This window comes from Lipotes vexillifer, unplaced genomic scaffold, assembly GCF_000442215.2.
Source record: "Lipotes vexillifer unplaced genomic scaffold, Lipotes_vexillifer_v1.1 scaffold83, whole genome shotgun sequence".
Lineage (NCBI taxonomy): Eukaryota > Metazoa > Chordata > Mammalia > Artiodactyla > Lipotidae > Lipotes > Lipotes vexillifer.
The window spans coordinates 1,325,957-1,350,803 of record NW_006799780.1 but is presented as its reverse complement, the minus strand read 5'-3'; the positions used below and the strand labels follow the sequence as shown (position 1 = coordinate 1,350,803).

At 32.7% G+C, this 24,847-nt stretch overlaps 1 protein-coding gene across 1 annotated transcript in view; it reads left to right on the top strand.

Moving 5' to 3' along the window:
• The window catches only part of AP3B1 (adaptor related protein complex 3 subunit beta 1), a 275,016-nt gene that overhangs the window by 66,591 nt on the left and 183,578 nt on the right, over positions 1-24,847 (top strand). The window contains exons 4-7 of the mRNA XM_007471959.1: positions 8,807-8,902; positions 9,519-9,679; positions 11,771-11,837; positions 19,217-19,399. Of these exons, the coding sequence (XP_007472021.1) occupies positions 8,807-8,902; positions 9,519-9,679; positions 11,771-11,837; positions 19,217-19,399 (507 nt within the window). The remainder of the gene's footprint in view (positions 1-8,806; positions 8,903-9,518; positions 9,680-11,770; positions 11,838-19,216; positions 19,400-24,847) is intronic.

Genomic DNA, 24,847 nt, shown 5'->3' with positions numbered 1-24,847 from the left:
TGCGCGTCTGGAGCCTGTGCTCCGCAACAGTGAGAGAACCGCGTACCGCAAAAACAAAACAAAATAAAACAAACAAAAACCCAGAGTGTATAAAATAATCATGACCTGAGAATGATGGTAGAATTTTTTAAGTGGAGCAATAAGATCAGCCAGGTCACACTTCATTTGTATTATACAAACACAAGGTTGATATGATGTAGACTCTAAGCTGTTATTTTTACACTATGCAGTAGATTGGGTGTTATTGTGTCTCATATAAGGAAAATGAGTAGTTTAAATAATCTTGCATTTGCATGTTCAAAATCTGGAAAAGTACACTGAAGTATATGTTATACAGTTTCTAGAGTACACATTTCTATATACAAAATGAATTATTTTCCTATCATAACTTTTTTATTAGAATAATTTATATTATAGAATTTTAAAGATGTACTTTAAAACTACTTTTTAGATACATTTTAAAGTACACTTCATTTTTTTGTTAGATAGTAAGTACATTACATATTTCAGATAGGTGAATTTTGCTACCAAAATGAATAGGCATTATAAAGTGAATTTGACTAACTTGGGTAAATTAAAATCAAAACACTTGTACACTTATTGTCAACTTAGGAACTAAGATAAATTAATTAATATTGGATTTAAATAACTTGATAAACCATCCTTTCTAAGATTCTAATTACTGGGAGAAGTCTAGACTGCACATGTAATCTTATAGTATTTGCAAAGTTTACTTATGATTAATTTAGTAGATACTTATTAAGCACTGTTTATGTGCTTGTTACCATGTAAATATAATTGAGTTATTTGTAGTGAGGTGGATGGACCTAGAGACTTGTCATACAGAGTGAAGTAAGTCAGAAAGAGAAAAACAAATACCGTATGCTAACATATATGTATGGAATCTTAAAAAAAAAAAAAAGGTTCTGAAGAACCTAGGGGCAGGACAGGAGCAAAGACGCAGACATAGAGAGTGGACTTGAGGACACTGGGAGGGGGAAGGGTAAGCTGGGGCGAAGTGAGAGAGTGTCATGGACATATGTACACTACCAAATGTAAAATAGATAGCTAGTGGGAAGCAGCCACATAGCACAGGGAGATCAGCTCAGTGCTTTGTGACCACCTAGAGGGGTGGGATAGGGAGGGTGGGAGGGAGATGCAAGAGGGAGGAGATATGGGGATATATGTATATGTATATCTGATTCACTTTGTTATAAAGCAGAAACTAGCTCACCATTGTAAAGCAATTATACTCCAATAAAGATGTTAAAAAATAAATAAAATAAAAAGTTTATTTAAAAAATTAAAAAAATATATATATATAATTCTGAATTGATAGTTCAGTTAAACCGTCTTTGACTTGTTATGGCCATGATATCTGAGCTGCTAATTTGATATGTACATTAGTTTTATGGCTTCTGGTATAAGAAGGTTCAAGTAGCTGAAAAAGAAAAATCAAGATTTCACTTAGAAAATTTGTGAGCTGTAGGTAAAGCCTGCCTTGACGTTACTGGGAATAGAGTCTCTCAGTAGCAACAATGATTGCTAACACTTAAAAAATGCCATCTGTGCTAGGTTTTTAACGCCTTACTTATATCAACTCATTTTATCCTCACAAATAATCCTGTGAAGTTGGTTCTTTCATTTTCCATATTTACCATATGAGGATAAGGTAGCAGTGAGGTTAGTTATCTGACCAAGGTCACATAGCTACTATGTGGCAGTCAGAATCCAAAGCCAGGTAGCTTGGCTTCAGAAATCATTTTAGGTCATTCCCCTTTTAGAGCCATCCTTCCTGTTTGATTCCTTCCTCCTCTTTCTTCTTTAGTGTCTTTGACCTCTTATCATCATCTGGTATTACCTATCCTTTGGAGGTATCTGGCATTGTTATAATTTTTTTTTACTTTATTTTATTGAAGTATAATTGATTTACAATGTGTTAATTTCTGCTGTACAGCAACATGATTCAGTTATACATGTGTATATATATTTTTTCATATTCTTTCCCATTATGGTTTATCACAGGATATTGAATAAATTTCCCTTTGCTGTACAGCAGGACCTTGTTGTTTATCCATACTGTGTAACAGTTTGTATCTGCTAATCCCAAACTCCCAATCCATCCCTTCCCCTCTCCCCTCCCATTTGGCAACCACAGGTCTGTTCTTTATGTCTGTGAGTCTCTTTCTGTTTCATTGATAAGTTCATTTGTGTCACATTTTGGATTCCACATGTAAGTGACATCATATGGTATTTGTCTTTTTCTTTATGATTTACTTCACTTAGTATCATAATCTCTAGGTCCATTCATGTTGCTGCAAATGGTATTATTTAATTCTTTTTTATTGCTGAGTAGTATTCCATTGTATATACCTACAACATCTTGTTTATTCATTCGTCTGTTGATGGACATTTAGGTTGTTTCCATGTCTTGGCTATTGTGAACAGTGTTGCTATGAACATAGGGATGCATGTATCTTTTCAAATTATAGTTTTGTCTGGGTATATGCCCAGGAGTGGAATTGCTGGATCCTATGGCAACTCTATTTTTAGTTTTTTTGAGGAACCTCCATACTTTTTTCTAGAGTGGCTGTACCACTTTACATTCCCACCAACAGTGTAGGAGGGTTCCCCTTTCTTCACACCCTCTTCTGCATTTGTTATTTGTAGATTTTTTTTTTTTAAGAATCAATTTTATCTATCTATCCATCTATTTATTTATTTATTTATGGCTATGTTGGGTCTTCGTTGCTGCACATGGGCTTTCTCTAGTTGCATCGATCGGGGCCTTATCTTCCTTGCCGTGTGCAGACTTCTCGTTGCAGTGGCTTCTCTTGTTGTGGAGCACGGGCTCTAGGTATGTGGGCTTCAGTAGTTGTGGCTCGTGGGCTAGAGCACAGGCTCAGTAGTTGTGGCACACAGGCTTAATTACTCCGCGGCATGAGGGATCTTCCCAGACCAGGGATCGAACCTGTGTTCCCTGCATTGGCAGGCAGATTCTTAACCACTGCTCCACCAGGAAGTCTCTGTAGATTTTTTTAATGATGTTTATTCTGACTGGAATGCGGTGGTACCTCATTCTAGTTTTGATTTGCGTTTCTCTAATATTTAGTGATGTTGAGCACCTCTTCATATGCCTATTGACCATCTGTATGTCTTCTTTAGAGAAATGTCTATTTAGGTCTTCTGCCCATTTAGATATAAATTTTTTATGTTTTAGATGTGGGTAGAAATGACCCAAGTCCTGAGATATCGGTAATAAGTTATGCTGTAACTTGTTCACTCTGGAATTGCAGTCTTCTTGTTGTAAACAGAAAATTCTGTACTGTTTATTATATATTCAGAGCTGTTTGTAATGTTCAGATAGTTATCAACAGTAGAACTTTTCTATTCATCTTTATCCTTTACAATCAGATTCTGGTATGCTATCTAATGTTCTGTAACAAAAATGTCACTATAAACATGATTACAGTGGTCTCCCCTTCCTTGTGGTTTCACTTTCCACGGTTTCAGTTACCTGTGGTTAGCAGTCCAAAAATATTAAATGGAAAATTCTGGAGATAAACAATTCATAAGTTTAAATTGCATACTATTACGAGTAGTGTGATGAAATTTTGTGCTGTTCTCTCTGGGATCCCCAACCATTGACATCATCTGCTCCTGACATCTAACCATTGACACTGTCATGCTCAGTGATCCAGGATCACCTAGAGCAGATGATCCTCCTTCTGATGTACCATCAGAGGGTCAGTAGTAGCCTAACCCTGCATCACAATGCCTACTTCATTCACCTTACTTCATCTTATCACATAGACATTTCATCATCTCACATCACCACAAAAAGAAGGGTAAATGCAGTCCAATATGAGAGAGAGAGAAAGAGAGAGAACACATTCACATAACTGTTATTAAAGTATATTCTTACAACTGTTCTATTTTATTACTAGCTATTGTTGTTAGCCTCGTACTGTGCCTAATTTATAAGTTAAACCTTATCATAGGTATCTGTGTATAGGAAAAAACATAGTGTATATAGAACTTGGTAGTGTCCATAGTTTCAGGCATCTACTGGTTGTCTTAGAACGTATCCCCCACAGATAGAGGGGGACTACTTTATTGATCTATTTGTTTTGGATTTTTTTTGTTCTTGAAATACCTTGTTAGTTCTTGGAAACATGCTTAATCCTGTAATGTGGGAAAACTGACATAAGCTTCTTAAAATTTGTGTTCAGAATTGATTGATGTTTCATTGTTGTCAAGTACAAAATTTCATTTTTACCAGTACATACTGCCTTAGACACACAGTTGAGCTGTACGTCATCTGCCATTTGATGTCAAATGATACCAAAAGTGACCTAGTAAGCTATAGTACTAAAATAATCAAAGGTTTAGTCAATAACTCATGAAGTTTGATGTACTAGTATTGATAAACTAATTAAACAGATCTGCCTGTGTTCTTCCAGCCTACTGGGGCTCTGCTATGATTAGCTTTACAGCAAGGAGTATTGTAACACTGAATGAAAGTAACTGATAAGAGAATGGTGTAGTCACGGAGCTTTAAGTGCTCCCATTTCTGATCACAGAATGGTTTCAGGGAAAGTAGGCTTTTTCTGAACACCTGCAGGCAGTCAGTGCATAGGCCTCTTGTGGTCAATTTTGATTGATTCCTAGAACTAGAACAAATTTAGTGTTTTGCAACCTTCTGTGATTTAATAATGTTATGCTTTTTGCTATAACAGTCACAATAATTCTTCTCCAATAGTGAGTAATTACAGCAGTGCCTGGTAGCTCAGCTGTGGTTTGAACGTTTCAGTGTTCCCAGTATAAACTCCTGGATATATTCTGGAGTTCATAATTCAGCTTTAAAGTTGGCTGTACAGTTAAGTAAATAAAGGTGTTGCTGAGAAAATACATACCAAGAAGATGAGGGGGTGGGTGGATCCTAACCCATTCTTGTTTCAAAAGTTTCCTGAGAACTGTAGACTGAGATCCGAATATAATTGGTAAAGAGAAATAATATTTTAAATGATTAATTTTCTAAAAAAACCCCACAAGTTAAAGACTTTTGAGGCAGTCTTCTTAATACCTATTGTTTCTCACAGTATGTTGATGTCCTTTTAGACATCTACTTCATGAATTATATCTATTGGTGGTAAGTTAGATCCTAGGTATAGCAATCCAATGGGAAATGTCTTTTTTTTTTCCCAGTCTCTCATTGGGCTGTGATGTTTCATTCAGCTGATAATTATTGGGCTTTTACTATATTGCCAGGCTATGTGATAGGTTGTGGGAGTATATAGATTAATAAGGAATGGTTCCTGTACTAAATAACCTCATGTTCATTCCAAGGTGAATTTGAGAAATATCTTATTTAAAATACATCTTGTGTGTTGATTTGATATATTTAAATTGGTATAAATCAGTCAACCAGCAAGTGTTGGTTGCTTTTTGGCACTGTTGTAACTTAGGAACTTTTTTTTTTAACATCTTTGTTGGAGTATAATTGCTTTACAATGGGTGTTAGTTTCTGCTTTATAACAAAGTGAATCCCAGCTATGCATATACATATATCCTTAACTTAGGAATTTTAAAATCTGGTTGGGGAGAAAATCATTTATAACTCAAACAATTAGATAAGTGCTTCTAAACTGTGATTTAAGAATTTTTTAAATTTATATTTCCATTTAAATATAATCTAAAACATTGGGTATATTTTGGATCATTTGGTTGCCATCTTGTATACTAGTACCATGTAATATTGGAACCCATTTTTTGTATTCTTGTGTGAGATCACTTGATTCCATGATCATTTGAAAGTTTCATGGACTTTAAGGAGCCTAAGTGGGTTGATATCATCTGTAGATGAGTGATCACTTGGGTAAGACTGCTTTTGATTGATTGGTACTAAGAGGTGTGGTTTTTTAGAGTGAATTTGTTCCTGATTGGCTAACGTTCAGAAGCAAGGGGCTGTCACAGGTTGGTTGACTTGCAAAAACTTGTTGATTTAGCTGAGTTTTTGTCTATTGAACAGGTTTAAAATAGTTCTGGTGGCTACATGTTACCAATGCTATAGAAAAAGCCATCATAGGAATGTGGGAACTTAAAAATATTTTCAGTTTCAGATTGTTTATAATGAAAATTTTAAAATACTTTTATAATCAGAGAAAGTACTATTAATCTGTGTTGGAGGATGTCTAGAAAGATGAGATTTGCCCCTAAAATGAAAATGTCTTTATTGTTTTATCTGAACATAAAATTAATATTCATTGTAAAATATTTAAATAATATAGAAAGATGTAAAGAGTGAGGGTCACTGGTTAATGCCGTCACCCAGAGCTAGTCACTGTTAACATTTTACTATATAAATTTTTTCAACTTTTACACTTACCTGGTTTGAATCCTGGTTCTTCATTTAATAGATTTCTATATTAGTCAAGTTACTTAACTTCCCTGTGCTTTGGTTTCTTCACCTGTAAAACAGGAAAGGTAATACCTGTTCATTGAGTTGTGAATATAAAATGAATTAATCTAGATATAACATGTAGAACAGTGCCTGACACATAGTTAAGTATATAAATATTTGCTATTATTACCATATAATGTCCATTCTAAGACATCTGTTTTCTATTTTAAAGTTTATGCAGTTGGGACTTATCTTAACAATTGAGGGTGGCTTACAATTGGCAGGGTTTTTTCTTCCTCTCTTTGAGGTCTGTAAAATTATGGTACATCTTACAATTGGTTTATCTTAGAGTGATAAAATACAATATATGTGTATCTATTTTTTATTAACACAGAAGTGCGATCATACAGTGCATACTGTTTTGCACCCTTAAAACTTTTTACAAGGACATATTTTCAGTGTCAAGTACAGATTTACTTAATTATATATAGTGACCACATAGTACAGCATTATATGGATGTACTGTAATTTGTTGTACTGTTCCTCTCTTAGTGGAAACTTTATTGTTTCATTTTTGCTTTTGTGGAAGATTTTGATTAGTAGAACTTGGGAGAAAGTAGGATTGATAAACTGAGTGGAGATTGAGACAAACAGTCAAGTTATATTTGGGGACTCTTCCTTGTTTGACTTTAAAGGAAGATGATGGGCTGTATTGAATACTGAGTTAAGGCTTTTAGGTTTCGTTTTTAAGATTTTGTGGATCTATTCAGCACTGAAGAGTAATTGGAAATATGTTTCTTGTTAGTTTCACCTATAACCCTGTCAATATAGTACAGATGAATCGATTGGTATCATCTTAAAATGGTGTGTTTAGCATTTTATCAATAATGATAAAGTTGCAGAAAGTATGTTCATTAAGTTTTCACTTGTGTCCATGAAATTGTGAAGAACAGCAAAATAGGTTGGATTAAAGATTAAGATCTAAAATTATCTGAGGAGGGTGCTGTGATGTGTTGAATTTAAGTTGTTGAAAATGTCTATAGGTAAGTGTAAGATATTGCCCTCCTTTTAAAAGAAGAAACCTCACTAGGACAATTACTCGAGTATGGATTGATTTAGTCAGTAGCGCATTTGGAAAAAGTATATGTTTTTTTTGTTGTTGTTGTTTTTTTTGTGGTATGCGCAGGCTCAGCGGCCATGGCCCGCGGGCCCAGCCGCTCTGTGGCATGTGGGATCTTCCCGGACCGGGGCACGAACCCGTGTCCCCTGCATCGGCAGGCAGACTCTCAACCACTGCACCACCAGGCAAGCCCTTGCTTTTTTTTTTTTTTTTCTTTCCCAAAATCTTAACTAGTTTGTCTTGCTTAGACTTCATTTGTAGTTTGGAGTGCTGTACTGAAAAAAATATAAACAAATTGAGTGAGTTCAGAAGGGAACAAACAGGATGGTGAAGGAACTCACAACACTGCTGTGTCAAGGGAAATTGGACTGTAAGGGAGAGGCCATGACAGTTGTCTTTAAACAAGTCCAGATTGGTTACTGTGGTATAAAGTATGGCACGGTATAGCACTGTTTTCCTTTTCAGCATTGATTCTACCTATTTCCAGCTACTTCCCCTCATTTCCCATGCTCTTTGAACATTCCATTAACTTTTAGATGTGTACTATGGGGATATATCAGAAAATTAATCAAGCAGTGGTATCTGAAGATATTTGAGAAGGGAGATACAAGCTACAAGCAGTGTCAGAAGGAAGCAGTTGAAGAATTTCAACTCAAATTCCAATATTCATTTAATTATTTTGCTCATCATAATTTTGTTATAAATTTAGTGATTAAATTGACTTTGAAAACAGTTTTCAGAACACACTTCCATCCTTTTGGAATTTTTATTACATTAAATTGATATTGTCACACATTATTCTTACTGAGCTGAAAATATCATGCAATGTATATTGGAATGTGACTATTACCATAGAATCAGAGTTGGGCCTCAGCACCTTTTGACAGATGAGGAGATGTAAGCTCCCACACCATATAGTTAGTTGACAGAGCCCAAGGTCTTTATATTATTTGTATCCCTCATTTTGAAAATACTATTCCAAATCAGTTAATATTTTAATATTCTTGTATGAGTTTTGCTCAAGAACTTTTTTTTCCCATCAAGAGGAAGGACAACTTGATAGGATATTGCTGTTGTGGATTGGATTATTAAAATGCTTACTTCACAAGCTTTTTCTGTTTCTATTCATTATCCTACAATACATAATCTTTATTTTACCATCTAGGCTATGAGCAGGTTCAGTTATTTAGTTCAGGAAAGTTGAGTGTGGATTTTAGTATAGAAAATATTAAATTTTTAATTTTCACTCTGGCTAGGATTAAATTATTTTTTCTTATTCACAGATCAAGAAGTTAGTATATGTTTACCTGGTCCGATATGCTGAAGAACAGCAGGATCTGGCACTCTTGTCCATAAGCACTTTTCAGCGAGCTCTGAAGGTAAATAATAGAGTGAGTAGACAAATAGCTGCAACGTTTCTGCACAGTTGAAGATGTGTCGTTTAAAGAAGGGGAGCAATACACTAAATGGTACAGTCATGTTTTGAAAGAGTTAAAAGGCCTCTCACAGTCCCTATTCAATGCCCTTAGAAAATAATTTATTATTATAATCAACTGGACTTTGCCTTGTATGTTCCTTTATGTTCAATATAATCATTATTGAGCCTCAAAGAGCTCTTCATCATTACACCAACTAGTTGTTGAAAGTGTACAAAGAGGGGACATGACTTTTTTAAAGATAAAATTTATGACCTGCAGCATTTTGTTATTATGAAACTCTAAAACCTCAGCATGTTTAGTAATATATGATCAAGTAGAATTATAACCATTACTTTTCTTGTTAAAACATTATTCAGAGAAATAAACATTTATTTAATTCTCTTTTTCCTTAGCCATTTCCATATACTGGGTATTTAAATTAAGTAGCCTTTTTTTTTTTTTTTTTTTTTGCTATTGTTGTATTACATCCTATAAGCACCTGTTAACTGTATCATAAAGATGTATTTGAAATATTGAAAACTTGAAATTTTGATGAATATTTTTGCACTGTCTTTAGGACCCGAATCAACTAATTCGTGCAAGTGCTTTGAGAGTTCTGTCAAGTATTAGAGTGCCAATTATTGTACCTATTATGATGCTTGCTATTAAGGAAGCTTCTGCTGACTTATCACCATACGTTAGGAAGAATGCAGCCCATGCGATACAAAAATTGTACAGGTTGGTACTTTGTAAATAATACCAAAGATCCCTAATGTTGTGTGGAATGTTAAAGCCCCTGGAGGCTTATTTTATTAGCGCTTATAACTAGTCTGTCCTTAAACTAAGTAAACTCAGTGACTGTGTTTCCCCTGCCCACAAACATTCTTTAGACATCTTTAATTTTATTTTGGTTATAGAGACCCTAGGCAGGTTTTTATTTGTGAGCCTGTTAGGGCCTGTGATAATTTATGGATTTTATAATAAAAAATAATCAGAAATTGAATGATCATTTATATAGTCCATCTCTCATTACACATACACATATGTTATTAGAAAATTAGGATTTTTTTTCCTATTTATTGCAGGGTAGAATCTTAAGTGTGTTGTTGTCTCAACTCACTTTGTTACCCCTTCTTCCATCTTTGATCCTGCTGTTCCCTTCCTTGCCTGATTCTTTTCCAGAGCTATTTTATTAAATATTATTTTAATACTGATTTTTAAATATAGCACCATACCATATTTATATATTTATTAAATTATCGTACGATACCTTGATTTCTGTGGAAAACATATTGCCTAAGTAAAATAATTATTATCTATAATCATTCGGTATTATTTTCTGTTACCATTTATTCCACAAACTTTTATCAAGATTATTTTGTGTTTCTAGTGTTGTGTTACATGCATAAGATGTATGAAAGCGATAGAGGATGTGGTATCATATCCCTGTTGAGGGAAAAAAAATCAAACGTATGCCAAATAATTAAAGGCAATCTATAATTGAATAAGATATTGCTGTATGATATATATGTACATACAAAGGCACACTAACAATGCCTTTGATAGGATAGGGCTCAGAGATGATCATATAGGGTTTCATAAAGTAAAGATGTAATGAAATGGGATTAGTTAGGAAAGACTGGAGAAGGGAGACTGTTGTTGGCATTTAAAAGAATTAAAAGGTTTGAATGTTCAGATAATTATATGGTCAGTAGCAAACTTATATAATGCTTGTGAAAAGTAAAAAATCATTTTCTTAGGTTAACTGTCAGACAAAGTTATCTCACACTTCTTAGTCATTATCCTTTCTTGTTATCAGCTTACAAAATAAGATCCAAGCTCACTATGATAGTTTAAAAGCCCATCACTGGGCTCCATTTAACCTCTCTTTGTCTTGAATTTTACGGTCTGGTCTCGTAGCTCAGTACTGCCTATTAGTCCTCTACATAAAATGTTTTTATCTCATTACCATCTTTTGTTCCTCCTTTAGTCTCTACCTAGAATATTTCCTACTTTTTCCAGCTCTAAAGTCAAGTTGTTTTAAGATTCATCTGAGATGTCACTTCCCAGAAGAAACCCTCCACAACCTTCCTGCCTCCATTGGTGTCCTTCTTTATCCCCATAATCCCTTATATATACCTCCATTATATGGTATGATTATGTTTGGGACTGTCTTTATTAGACTGTCTTACTTATCTTTGTATGCCCATCGTTTAGCTTCTCAATAAATGAACAGTTGAATTCTATGCTAGGAAGAAATTATATTATTAACAATATTTCAGTGCTTACAGCTGCTATTTAGATGCATCTGTCAATTCTGTGCGTATGTGGGCCTTTGTTTATATTTCTTGGTTTTAGATGGCAGGTTTTATTATACATGCCTCTATCAGTAAACTAGAACAGTACAAAATTCTTATTTGGAAATTCTGTATATTTCTTTTTGACAATTAGGTGTCCATGCTCAAAAATGATTGCTATCCTGTTATTTTCCCCCCAGTTAAAAAAAGATTTTATGGTTTATCTACTTGCAACTACTTTCTTAAGGCTTTCTATCTTTTTAAGAAGTGGATTTGTTCTTTAAATATTTTCTTAACGGTATTGGTATCCAGGTTTAATTAATATGAGCAACTTTAGATAGAAAGATTAGGACCCATCTGTGGGAAAAATCAACCAGTTCCACTTTAAATTTGTTTTCTGTTTATTTTTGTCTAGACATAAGTCTCCCCCACTTAAAAAATTTTTCAATATCCTTGAAATGATTAGCTTCATTTAAAGTTAGAATTAAAGGAAAAAAAACTTAATGTAAATTTTTTTCTTTTTATGGTTTAGCCTTGATCCAGAGCAGAAGGAAATGTTAATTGAAATAATTGAAAAACTTCTGAAGGATAAAAGCACAGTAAGTAATATCTTTTTATGTCCAAGTAAAATTGTGCTTTATTTACATAGTATCATTTTACTGTTGTATATTTGATATAATTGTTCTTATTGATTTTGAAATGGTATAAATATTAATGGAGCTCAGTAAAATCCTTGAAGAATAAAAATGTCCAGGTAAAGAGAAAGATTGCATTTGGAATTTTAGTTCGTTACATGTTTCTTCATCAGAATCTGAAGAAGGGAAAGATGGGGAAAGAAAATTCTTTTTTTAACCTGTGGCTAAATTGTTGACTGCTTTTAAGGTCAGCTTTTTTATTTTAAGCAATGATTTATTAGGAGTTTTAAAGGCTGAATCACTTGGGAACAAATAATTATTTTAAAATGAAGTATTCAGTATTAAAGAGATAATGAAAAATTAGAGGACTGTGTTTTAGTATTACAAGTGTGTTGTTTTTTTCTTAAATACTAAAATGTTTTCATATGTATAACGCTGTTTTATTGGCTGGGTAGAATGATCTTACTGGGTAAACTTCCCATCTTTTGGGAATGTACATGTCTCTTCCTCCTTCCTATTCCACTCCTATTCTTTGTGTGTAATGACATGATAATGAGGTCTAGAAATAGTGATGATGCATGGGGTCTCTGAGCAGACCTCTGGAGGAGCTGGTGTAATGGTATCTTTGATGGAGGCTTCTGCCCCCATATATATGGCTCAGAACTATTCAGGAAAAGGATTCCAGCTCATCTTAGGATGGTATCACCCAGGTGCACGTATATCTGTATATAGCAGCTATCTGATACAGTAACCACTAGACTCATATAGCTATTATTATATGGCTTAGCATATGGTCTATCTTGGAGAATGCTCAGTGTGTATTTGAGAGGAGTGTATTGGGTTGGCCTAAAAGTTTGTTAGGGTTTTTCCATAAGATGGTATGGAAAAACCCAGCCCGACTTTTTGACCAACCCAGTATATTTTGCTCTTTTTGAGTGGAGTGTTCAGTAGATGTCTCTTGGGTGTAATTGGTTTATAGTGTTGTGCAAGTCTTCTTTCTTGTGGCTTATTGAAAGCAGAGTGTTGAAGTCTACTATTGCTATAGAGCTGTCTATTTCTCCCTTCAATTCTGTCAGTGTTTACTTCATATATTTAGGAGCTCTGGTATTTGGTGCATCTGTATTTATAATTGTTTTACCTTCCTTTTGTCATTGTAAAATGTCTCAATCTCTAGTAACAGTTCTTGTTTTAGGGCAAATTTTTAGGGCTTATAATTTTCCATGTATAAAGTTTTTGTTTGTGTTGAAAGAGCTGTTGTATATAAAATCCTCAGCATGTGCCTGACACCATAAAATGATAAATAAGAAACAAATGACTCAAAAAGAAATGTAAAGAATACAATTTCTTTGTAAATTTAGAATGTCTGTTCTTGGGTTCTGACCATTTATTTCCAAAATACAGTAGAAAAAAATTTTGTACTTGTTCATAGTAGGTCTTTAATAGTTGTTGAATAATTGTGAGAATTAATTTGTTAATATTCTTGGTGATAGTAATTAGGTATTTTTAATTGTTTTCAGTGTTTTGCCTCCCAAATGGTGTGTGTCATGCTCAGAGTTCATAGGTAGATCCTTTGGGAGCTTTGACTGTCTATCATTTATAAGGCACTCTTCATTCCTAAAGTGTTATATAGGATACATTTATTTTTTAAAAATTAAAAAAACACCTATATCTATTTTTCTATCCATATGAAATAGCAGTAGTTTATACTGAATTCTCTAATTCCAGAGCAAGAGCACAATGTTCCTTCCAGTGTCCTACCTTTTAATATTTGTAACTTCCTTTTTTCCAACATTAAGAAATGTGACTTGCATTATCCACAATATATTTACTTATTTACTCAGTCCCAGAATGCAGATAAAGTATTGTTTCAGAATTGCTAGCATGTACTCTGCGAAGAGTAGTGAGATGGGGACTACTAATTGAGTTAAATATTGGTTTAGAGTTATATTTATTGTTAACCTTACTTCTTTGAATGCTGTTGTAAATTGAAATTGCTTTATCATTGTATGGTTGAACTTGTTATATTGTTCTCTAAGAAAGCTATTGATTCTCTGTGTGGTAATTTTATATCCTGCTTCTTTACTGAATTCTTTTATTGTTTAATTTAGTTTTATCTTTCAATCTCCATTTGTTTTATTCTGGAAAATCATATCATTTGCAAACAGATAATTTTACTTCCTCTTTTCCAATACCTATGACTTTAATTTTTCTTGTCTAATTATATTGGTTTATAACTTTAGTACAGTGTTTAATAGTAGTGGAGATGGTGGGCATCCTTGCCTTGTTTTAGTTTAAAGGAAATGCCTGTAATGTATCTGTGTTAAGTAAGATGCTGACCCTGAGGATTTTCTCTTTATCTTTGAAATATAATAGTTTTACCTGGTGTCTCAGGGTTAGTTGGTATGGGTCATTTTTTTCCTAGTACCCGGTGAGGCTTTTTAAAATATAGATTTAGAATTTATGTTATTTCTGGCAAACTGTTGTTGTTGTTTAAGATTAAGTTTTAAATATTCTGTTCAATTGTTACTTTTTCTTCTTCAGGGATTTCAATTTTCTCTAAGTCGGATCTTCTTTGCCTGTCTTACATTTCAACCATTATCTCTCTAAACCTTTTTACTTCTTTATCTCATTTTCATTCTTTTGGTTCTTTTTGTTCTTTTGTTTTAATGCCCCTTCAGTTGTTTCAGACTGTCGTAGATCTTTGTGAGGTTTTATGATGTATACATGAAAGATAACTCTCTGGGATTTAGGACTTATTTTTCTACTTATATATAATGGAAGTTTGGAGATTCTCTGTATTTTAATTATGCTTAGAGCTTAAGTTTTAGTCTTTTTGCTTTTTCTGAGTTGGAGGTTGAGAGATTCAGATTTCCCTAGGTACCATTAACTTGTCTACCCAGTATTTAATTATGTTTTGTGAATGTTTTCTGATAATTTTTTCCTTTGTATGGTTATAATTTGATGTAGAAAGGTTAAAAATATTCTGATATCTATATAGATATTTATGGATCTTATCTTTATTATTACTTTTTCTTGTCATGTATAATAAATATATTGAAGGGATACAGCTATATTTCTGCTCCCCCCCAATTAATAATGTTAGCATTGACATTTGAAATCAGTAATCCTAAATCTTTTTTGTTTAAAAATTTCCTAATTAAATGAACCAGGACTAATTTATTTCCACATTTTGAAAAGGAATTTATTTGCTGTCAGCAGGAGCTTCTTGGGATCATTATGATGATGATGATAACATTGCTATTGCTACTGATAAATATAAATTTGAAAGGTGTTAACATGTTTAACAACTTTTCTTTCTTTAACCTCTGTTGATTATGAAATATACCTTCTGTTGGGGCTTCCCTGGTGGTGCAGTGGTTGAGAATCTGCCTGCCAATGCAGGGGACACGGGTTCGAGCCCTGGTCTGGGAAGATCCCACATGCCACGGAGCAACTAGGCCCGTGAGCCACAGCTACTGAGCCTGCGCGTCTCAAGCTTGTGCTCCGCAACAAGAGAGGCTGCGACAGTGAGAGAGACCCGCGCACTGCGATGAAGAGTGGCCCCCGCTCACCGCAACTAGAGGAAGCCCTCGCACAGAAACGAAGACCCAACACAGCCATAAATAAATAAATAAATAAATAAATAAATAAATAAATTTAAAAAATAAAATTAAAAAAAAAAAAAGAAATATACCTTCTGTTGCTTCTTTTAGCCTAAAGGAAGATTTTCTTGAATTGAGATCTCAAAGAAAATAAGTTGTATAATTCTCATTTTAAGGAAAGGTGGAAATAAAAAGTTTATTACAATATAATAGAAATGTTTTTCCCTTTTACTGGAGAAAGACCAGTATTTGTCATATGAATACTCCTTTCCCCAAAATAAGTCACGTTGGGGTTAGGAATACAGTTATGGTAATGTAACTAGAAGAACATTTTAGAGTTACTTAGATAACTGTTGTCTGAAGGTATCTGTAAATCTTAAAAGGTATAATAGAAGCTTACAATTGTCAGTATAATTGAAAGGGAACATTTTATTTATCCTTGATCATACCCAGTCAACTAAGTTTTTTTTAATATAATTTCTTCATTGTATATTCCTAGGTTTATCATTTTCATCATATTTTCTCTACTTAACATATCCTAAACACTTTTCTTCTTTATTGAAAACCTTTCCTAATGTTCAGGTATAAATTCCTTTTTAAAATTTATAATTCTTTCTCTTGTTTTTCTTTAAAATGTAGAAATTCATACTTGTTGAGCAATTTAAGCTTTGTAGTGAACATTCTTTCTTTTATTTAGAACACCTCAAAAGGTGTTTATTTCCTTTTCCTTTCAGGTTAATTTTAAAGAAATCCTTTTGTAGCGTTTAACTTTCTAATAGAAAACAGTTTCTTAGGAAAACAAATTAGCTCAGTGCCTACTGAAAATCTGAGTTGTTTATTTATATTTTTTTGATGACAAAGTTTCTTCTTAATTAGTGAATATATTGGTAGTTCATAGCTAAGCTGTGAGGGTAAGACACCATTTTATAAGTTATTGGTTTAATGTTGGTAAAAGCTTCACTGTTGTGGGCAAAAAAACACACCTCTTCATTTGTGCAGATGTTTTATTGTGTTAGATCTATTATCCAGCTATTAGAAGATAAATGACTGATCTTTCCCATTTTCCATGCCTCAAGAAAATTGAAATAAGAAGGGGAATATCATTTGGGCTGTATGATTAGGGCAGGTTGGATGGCCATTAATTTAAGAGAAGAAAATCTTGGCTGCATTGGCCAGCTTACACCATATTATCAATCAAACCTTGATGCACTTCTTGTGATGACCCAGCACTCTCAGGTTTTTGCAACGTTAATTAGAATTCATGACAGAATAGATGCAAGGAAACGTTTTGTACCCTTCATAATTTTATAGAAAATTTATTGTTATTAGAGGAACCATTTGCTTAGTGTGATTTTTTTCATTACCAGCTTGTCAACTAGCATAGATAATCTGGCGAAAATATGAACTCCATAGATGGAGTGTCACTTTTGTTGATGGTTCATGTAGTTTACCTTGGAGCACAGCTAATGGCTGAAGTTCATAGCAACAGCACAGAAAAACGTGACAACCAAGGGAAGATAAATGAACCATGTTTATTGCTTTAATATAAAAAATACGTAAATGGAAAACTGCATTTGAATTTGATGAGTTCATTGCTAGTTTTGTTGGAGTGATTTATTTTTCCCCTTATATAAAAAGCTACTATTGACACAGTGAGATGGAAATTAACTGTCTGTTTTTGGGAAACCAATATTTTTGTTTTTCAAATCTGAGTAGATCATTTTATTTTAATTCTGTAAGTTGTATAGAATATTGAATATTTAATATGCCAGAATAATCAATTCTTCTGGCAGTGTTTAGGCGAGAGTTGATTGTTAAAACCATATAATGAAATATCTAAAATCATCAGTTTTATTTCGTAAAAGTTCTTTTCTTTATGTTCTTCCTAATTATTTTTGTGTTTCCATGAACTTAAGTAATTAATTATTTTCTTTCATTTTCATGTTATTTGTTAATACTTTAGAACTATTTTGTACTTGTAGCTCTTGTTTTGATAAATTTAGTACCATGTGGGAGCTGATTTTCCTTTTAATTGTTTGGTGTCTAAACATATTTGAAAAAGATAATCTCTAGGTTTGGGCAGAATAACTTGATTTTACATAGTATTCCTTAAATTGAAATTTTATTGAATTCCCATTTCAATTTCATAGATTATTTTATTCTAAGTGGTATTATTTATTTTTGTACTTTAACATGGGTTGCCAATTAAAAAATATATATCTTAATATAAGATTGACATATATAAATATAAATGTATTTCACAAATACTGTGTTATTCTATAGTTTGATATCATAAATTTAGTTGTTTTAAGAGATTTTTAAATGATAATTCTAATCTTTTAGAAATATGATTATCACAGAATATAATTTCTGAAGAGTGATTAGTGCAGAAGACATCAAAATGTGGTGTTGAAAACACAAATATAACTTCCTTCCCATATCAATAGCACATAGAAAATTATACATATAATACATTTTTATTTAGTTCACACAGATAATCAATTCTTTGCTTTTTCGATTGAGGTGCACACATGCTGGGACCAGCAGGCACCAGTACATGGGCAGGGCTGGAGTCAATAAATGCAGCTTCACGTTTATACTGATTGGTAATTCATAAAATCCCCACAGGACTGGAAACTTGTTTAGCATAATAGCAAGTCTATATTCTGAGCTGTTTTCTTTCAATTGTATTGTTGGTTGCACATTAATAAACTAAATGTCAGCCAAGTAGAGGGACACTAAACACTAAAAATATGAATATCATTGTATCTAATATTTTTCAAAAAGTACCATTTCAGTAAGTTATATTTCTATTTAATTGCTTATTTTAAGACATTAGGGAAATTTTAGATACTAAAATGAAGATCCCTAGTGTTCAGAAAGAATATGATATTAATTTATTTTTTCAAAACCATATTATATTGTGGGCTAACTACAGACATACCAGTGTACTTATATAAAAATATTTGTATATTATATATTCTGCTTAGCTTGTGTCTTCATACCAAAGAAATCTTAATTTCACCACTTTGTAAAAACATGGAAATTCCAAAAACAACATTTATGTTTCATTAACTGGTCTTGGAGAAAGCTACCTTTTGTTGGTAATATATTATTTCAATTTATACACATTATTATATAAGTAATAACAATGTTCTAAAATTTTAGCCAGTATTTTTTCCTTGTAAATAAATTATATCGGTAAAAATTAACAGGTTGATTAAAATGTGTAAGATTTGAAAGTATTTTTATACTAAAGACATTTATGAGGTCCTCACACACTTTAAGATAAGTTCATTGTGGAATTGTGGTCATTCTCATTTTAAACTGACATGATACGGTCCTTGTTATTGTACTAAATAATGAATCTTTAGATTAGAGTTCAGGTAAGCTTTAAAAATGAAAACTGCATGACTAATGTGTCTAATCCATATGTGAACAATTTATTGACATTTTATGTGATGAGATAAAAAATATTATGATTTTTTAATGCTAATACTTCTAATTCAAATACTTTAGAAAAGTATTCATTTTTCAGACATGTTACAGCTATCAAAGTTATTCTTTGAGGGAGTGACTCTTCAAAATTTGTTATTCAAACAGGAACATTTTATTAATCAAATGACTGAGTACTTTTAATATTGATTGCCATAACACTGATTGCGTCTCTATAATGCCTGAGTGGAATCCTTGATGTAAGGAAAACATTTTTTAATGAGTTACTATTTCTTTCTTTTCTAGTTGGTGGCTGGCAGCGTTGTCATGGCTTTTGAAGAAGTATGCCCGGATAGAATAGATCTCATTCACAAGAATTACCGCAAGCTATGTAATTTACTAGTTGATGTAGAAGAGTGGGGGCAGGTTGTCATAATCCACATGCTAACTCGATATGCTCGTACACAGTTTGTCAGTCCTTGGAAAGAGGTAAGTGTTGAATAATCTTACACTTAAAAATTATACTAAGAAAATGGTTGAGTTTTTTAAAATGTGTACAAAAAATTAAGAGTAGAAAAATATAGAAGTCTGCATGTTTAAGGAGGACTAATTTTTCTCATGTTCTTTTGGAAAGCAGGAAACCAATAAAATGCAAGGATAATTGTTCGTTGTTTTGGCACTGAGTGATGCATATTTAGTGGCATAGTGTATACACTTTTAGTATGAAGCCTGGCAAGAACCCCTTGTTAGGAGCGGCAGCATGATACAATGTTTGCAGTGACATTGCCAGATCATGGATATTTTCGGTTATTAGTAAGTTTCACACCTTTGAGACCCAGCTGTTCTAGGTACTCACTTGTGAAGTAGGTAATGTGACTCTAACATACGTGAATTTATACCTAAAATAATTTCTCGCCTTTACAGATAAATTATTGTTGAATTTTTTTGCGGTACGCGGGCCTCTCACTGTTGTGACCTCTCCCATTGCGGAGCACAGGCTCCGGACGCGCAGGCTCAGCGGCCGTGGCTCACGGGCCCAGCCGCTCCGCAGCATGTGAGACCTTCCCGGACCGGGGCATGACCCGTGTCCCCTGCATCGGCAGGCGGACTCTCAACCACTGCGCCACCAGGGAAGCCCTGTTGTTGAACTTTTAAACTACTTTTTTGTAGTTTTAAATTTCTAAAATATGTTTGTTTTACTTTTTTTTTCACTTAAGCTGGTAGAATTTTAGTAAAATTAATAATAAGTATATCTTACAGTGAAGTTGTTTTCTTTGTGCAGATTAAATTAGAAGCATACCTTATTCTTTTCATTATTAACAATTTAGAAAGCTTTATTACACAGTTTGCAATAGAGATCTCTCAATGTATATATAAGATTTAAGTGTAAGCTTTAAGTTGTTTAAAGAAATCATTAAATATTACAAGAAAAGCACTCTCATTCATTCTAGTCTTGTGATATTTCTTTTTTGTCTTTTTAAAAAGCAGTATTATAGATTTTAAAAGCAGTATAGAAAGTAAAAGACCAGATATCTCCCAATTATGTCATAGTGTTTTTTATACAAAGTTATGAATAGGCTTTGATTAAGTGTTCAGTACTAATTGCTTTTGTTAATTAGAAATAATATTAAAGTGAGAGAAAAATGTATATAAAATGGAAAAATGTTCATAATTCTTGCTTTAGGTGACATGTCAAGTTTTCAGATATTTAAGGAGTTTAAAGGTTTAAAATATTCATCAATGTTTTCTGCATTTACTAAGTATTGTTAGTATTAAAAAGTATTTAAAATTTTTTAAATATATCTTTATCCAGAAGACTATCTGTAATATTGACTCTATCTTAATTTTAGTATTTAAAAAGTGATTGGGTTATTCTACTTAAAATTCAAAGTATGTTTTAAAGTATTTGTATGTAAAAGTCTAATGCCACATAGGGCTCTTAGATTGATGAAATTTTATCATTGAACAAAGTAAACTTTTGATGGCACTTTTGCTGGATTAAGCAACATGTCCATGCTCCAGGTGTCTTGCCCCTTTTGTGTCAGTAGTAACTTTGAAGAGAGATTTTTGTTGCTAATAGCTATCTGTTTGATTTCAGCCAGTTCCTTTCCAGAATGCTATTCAGATATATTTTTTTCTTATTGTGTAAGATTATAGGTAATTTTATGTTATCTAGCCACTGTCTCTATTTAAAATTTTTAATTTTACTTTCCTGTCATCATCAAATCATTTTCAGTAGCTGTATGCAAGTGATCCCTGCTTTATCATTATATAGAAACTGGCGTTTAAAAAATGTATTTTCCTTACCTTATCTTCTAAAAGTAGACTTTAAAATCTCTGTTTTTGTATTTTGTGTTTCTGTTCCTTGAATTTTGTTTCATCTTATTTTAGATAAAATTAGTTTTTAAAGCTATGCACAAAGCAGGAGAGTTAAATTCTACACTACCATATATATTTATTCTTTCGACAGATAGTTTTTAAAATTGGTACTATAATGCATTCTTTGTGTTTTCACATGTAACTCTGTGAACGTTAATTTTTACAAACACGAGATGAAGTCTGATCATTGTCCTGGGTACACTGGAATTGTGCTAAATCATTTCTTATCTTTGCCATTTATTTGCAATCTGACTTTGGCATTATTCTAAATTATGTGGTTAATAGACTAATTTTGTGGCTTCCAAGTGCGCAGCTCTGCCCTCAGGAAGCTAGCACTGCCGCAGGAGCAACCACGGGGGGGCAGTGGTGCTCTCGAGTGTGCAGCTCTCTAGCTCTTGCCACCATTCCAACAGAGCAGCTTCACCTTTGCTTGCCTTTCATAGGCAGCTTTGCATATGATTTCCCTTTGAGAAAGACTCCTTGGCTTAAGGAAGGAAAAGAAAGAAAACCACTTCAATAGAACATTTATAAGGGTGTAGCTAACTATAATCATATGTATTTTTTTTTGTATAGAAGCAATTCAAGCACATGGTGAAATAAAAACTGTCTTCCTTCTCGTAACTCTTGGTTGACCCCTTAGAGACAATTACTGGCAACCACTGAATTTCACTTGTTTTGGTGGTTATAAATTTTACTTTGAATAATACATTTCACTTTATTTATTGATTTAAAATGATATCAGACTCCAGTAAAGATATTAAAAAAATAATATCAGTTGACTCCAAAATAATCAGGATAATAGCCTTGTGTCTCCTTGTGTACATATGTGTTCTGTTAAGTACCATCGGGAAAGATTTGAAAGTGTCATCCTTTATTGTAGTGTTAGAAGTAAGGGATTGTCAAAGATGTAAGACTTTTGGTACAAATATATTTTATAAAATGCAAGTTCAAGTGGATTATCATAATTTAGACTGTGTCCATGCTTACTCTTTCAGTCAACCCATCTCAGTGACTAGCTGTTAATTCTGTTAACGGAGAAACTTTTGAATGAGCAGTCCAGCCACTTATAGTCTTGGGGACTTTTTGGCCTAGACTTCAAGTTGCATCCAACTTTTTAGGTCTAGGCAGGGTGATTTTAACTTTTATGATTCACTTTGCCAATTTCTAAAGCAAAGTTTGACCATACCTGGAAGAAAATGAGAAGTATTCAGCATTTATATCTGCTTTCATTCTTCACTTCTCATGTTGTAAAAAGCATACGATAGAGTAAAGAACTGTTAAAGTATTATAGAATAGAAAGAAATTGGAACAGTACTCCAGCAGTACTGAGTTGTTAGTGCTGAGTTGTTAATATCCTTTTATGTCTCTTAATCATCAAACTTGAATGTGTTTTTTCACAGAATTAGCAGAAGGGTGTTCATTCTACCGTCCTATCTCTTTACATAAGGCAGAAATCACTTGCATAAATGCTATGTAAACACCATTTTATGATGTATAAAGAGCCATTTACCTTGAAGTGAAAGGATTTACGAGTGAGAAAACTCACAAAAATAATTCATTGACTTAAAAGTTACCTAAAATAATAAATACCAAATTCATTAAAATCAAGAGGTTTCTCTTTTTAAGTACTAAGAAAATGTGAAGAATAATACTGTGATACTTAATATTTAGCAAATTATTACTTTGGTGTATTTTCTTATGTTCTATTTTATTTGAGATAGGGCAGTGGGAATTACTATACCCATTTTATAGGTGACAAAACTGAGATGTATAGATTTTAATTACTCACCTAAGATAATATTGCTTATAAAAGGTGGGGCCAGAAATAGAAACAGAATAATCTAATCCATAGGTCAACATTCTTTCCTTTATATCTGTTCACTCGTGACTTTTACATTAAAATATATTTTTGCTCACATAAATAAGTTTCTGAGTGTTTGCTTATCGTGTTTTAGTCAAAGCTAATTTTGAAGCCCCCTCGCCAATCCTTAGTGCTCAGACATTGCAATTAGCTAACAACCATAATTACATTTGCTTTTCAAAGAGAAAAATTATGTTTCTCATTGAATTCTTTAAAACATTTGTTTGTGTTCATACGCTTGAAGCGTAGCAAAATTGTTATTTTGAGGAATTGAAAATTAGTAGAAGTACTTTTTGAGATGAGCTGATATACATGCTTTTGTCAGTAAGTCCTCAAATGAACACATCATATACAAACAAGCTTCTTCAGGGGCAGAAGCGATTTTTAATTTAGTTTATTTGCATCATTATAGATCAGTACTTAGCCTGTTTATATGTAAATGTATGATTTGAGGAACAATTAAGTGTTGACAAAGTAGATTGCAGTCATATCAATTGCAGTGCATTTTCCATAATTTTTCTAACTGACATCTTTGATGATAAATAGTGGATGCCAAGTCAAAGCCGATTATACAGTGCACTAGGAATTCATGGGGCTGTCAGGGAGAAGACCGATTGACTTTGAATTTACATATTAATGAGAAGATTTGTTAAGAGGGTGCTTGACTATAGAAAATAACAGCGTTGTTTATAGGGCACGACATTTTATAAATACAGCTGATGCAGGAAAATGGAAATTAAACCTTTTAGGTTAATAAATTCAAGAGACTGCTAAAATGCATATTTGCATTTTAATTTTCTTAAATTTACCTTACTCTTTGCAGTCCAAGTGGCTTTTTTTTATTCTAGGTCAACTTTGTATAATTTTCAAGGATATAAAATTACTTAAATGTTTTCTTTGTATCATTCAAGCCTATTGTAGGAGAATTCTTGAAGCCTAAATGCAAGTCTCTAAGTCTGAAGTGCTTTTGTAGAAGTAATAGATTTTTAAAAATAAATGTTATAAAAAAACCAAGTAAATTTTAAGAGTGATTAAAAAAAACATTAGTGGCATTAATTATAAACTGAAGTGAAACTGGACCTGACAAGAATGTCTTTAATTTTATGAATTAAAGTTGAACTTTCTCTAGGATGTGATGGTTTTGCAAGAATTATCAAAATATTTTACTTCACTAATTTAGAACTTAAAATTATGTATGTTCACAGTTACTTTTTAGCATATGAATCTAGGTAATAACATTCTGGTGGGAATATGTATGCCATTTTGAAATTGAAAATGATGATTTTACTTTTCTTCCTCATTATATCTGTATTTCAATTATAAAACCTTATATAGGTGTAAGAAAGTTCCAAGTTTACAATTTTGTTTCAAGTATTTTTAAGATACGTTTCTTAAGTTTTTCAAGGGTAGCTATAAAATAAGAACCCATCAGAACACAAAACTCATGGACATACTTCTTGATTAGCAATTTTCTGCAAGTACAAAAATATTTTGGGAATAGACTCGAAACTCCACATCCAGGCCCTGTTTTAGAGGACCCAAGTGTTAGAGATTATTTTTTATTTTTTTAATTTTCTTTACAGGTTAACTTTCTTTGTAAAATAAATTTTGTATTTTGTCTTACTAATGGGCTGTTTTTGAATCTTACTTGCTATTCTGCGGAATTTTTAAAAAACAAAATGGTGAAGAGTTGTGGT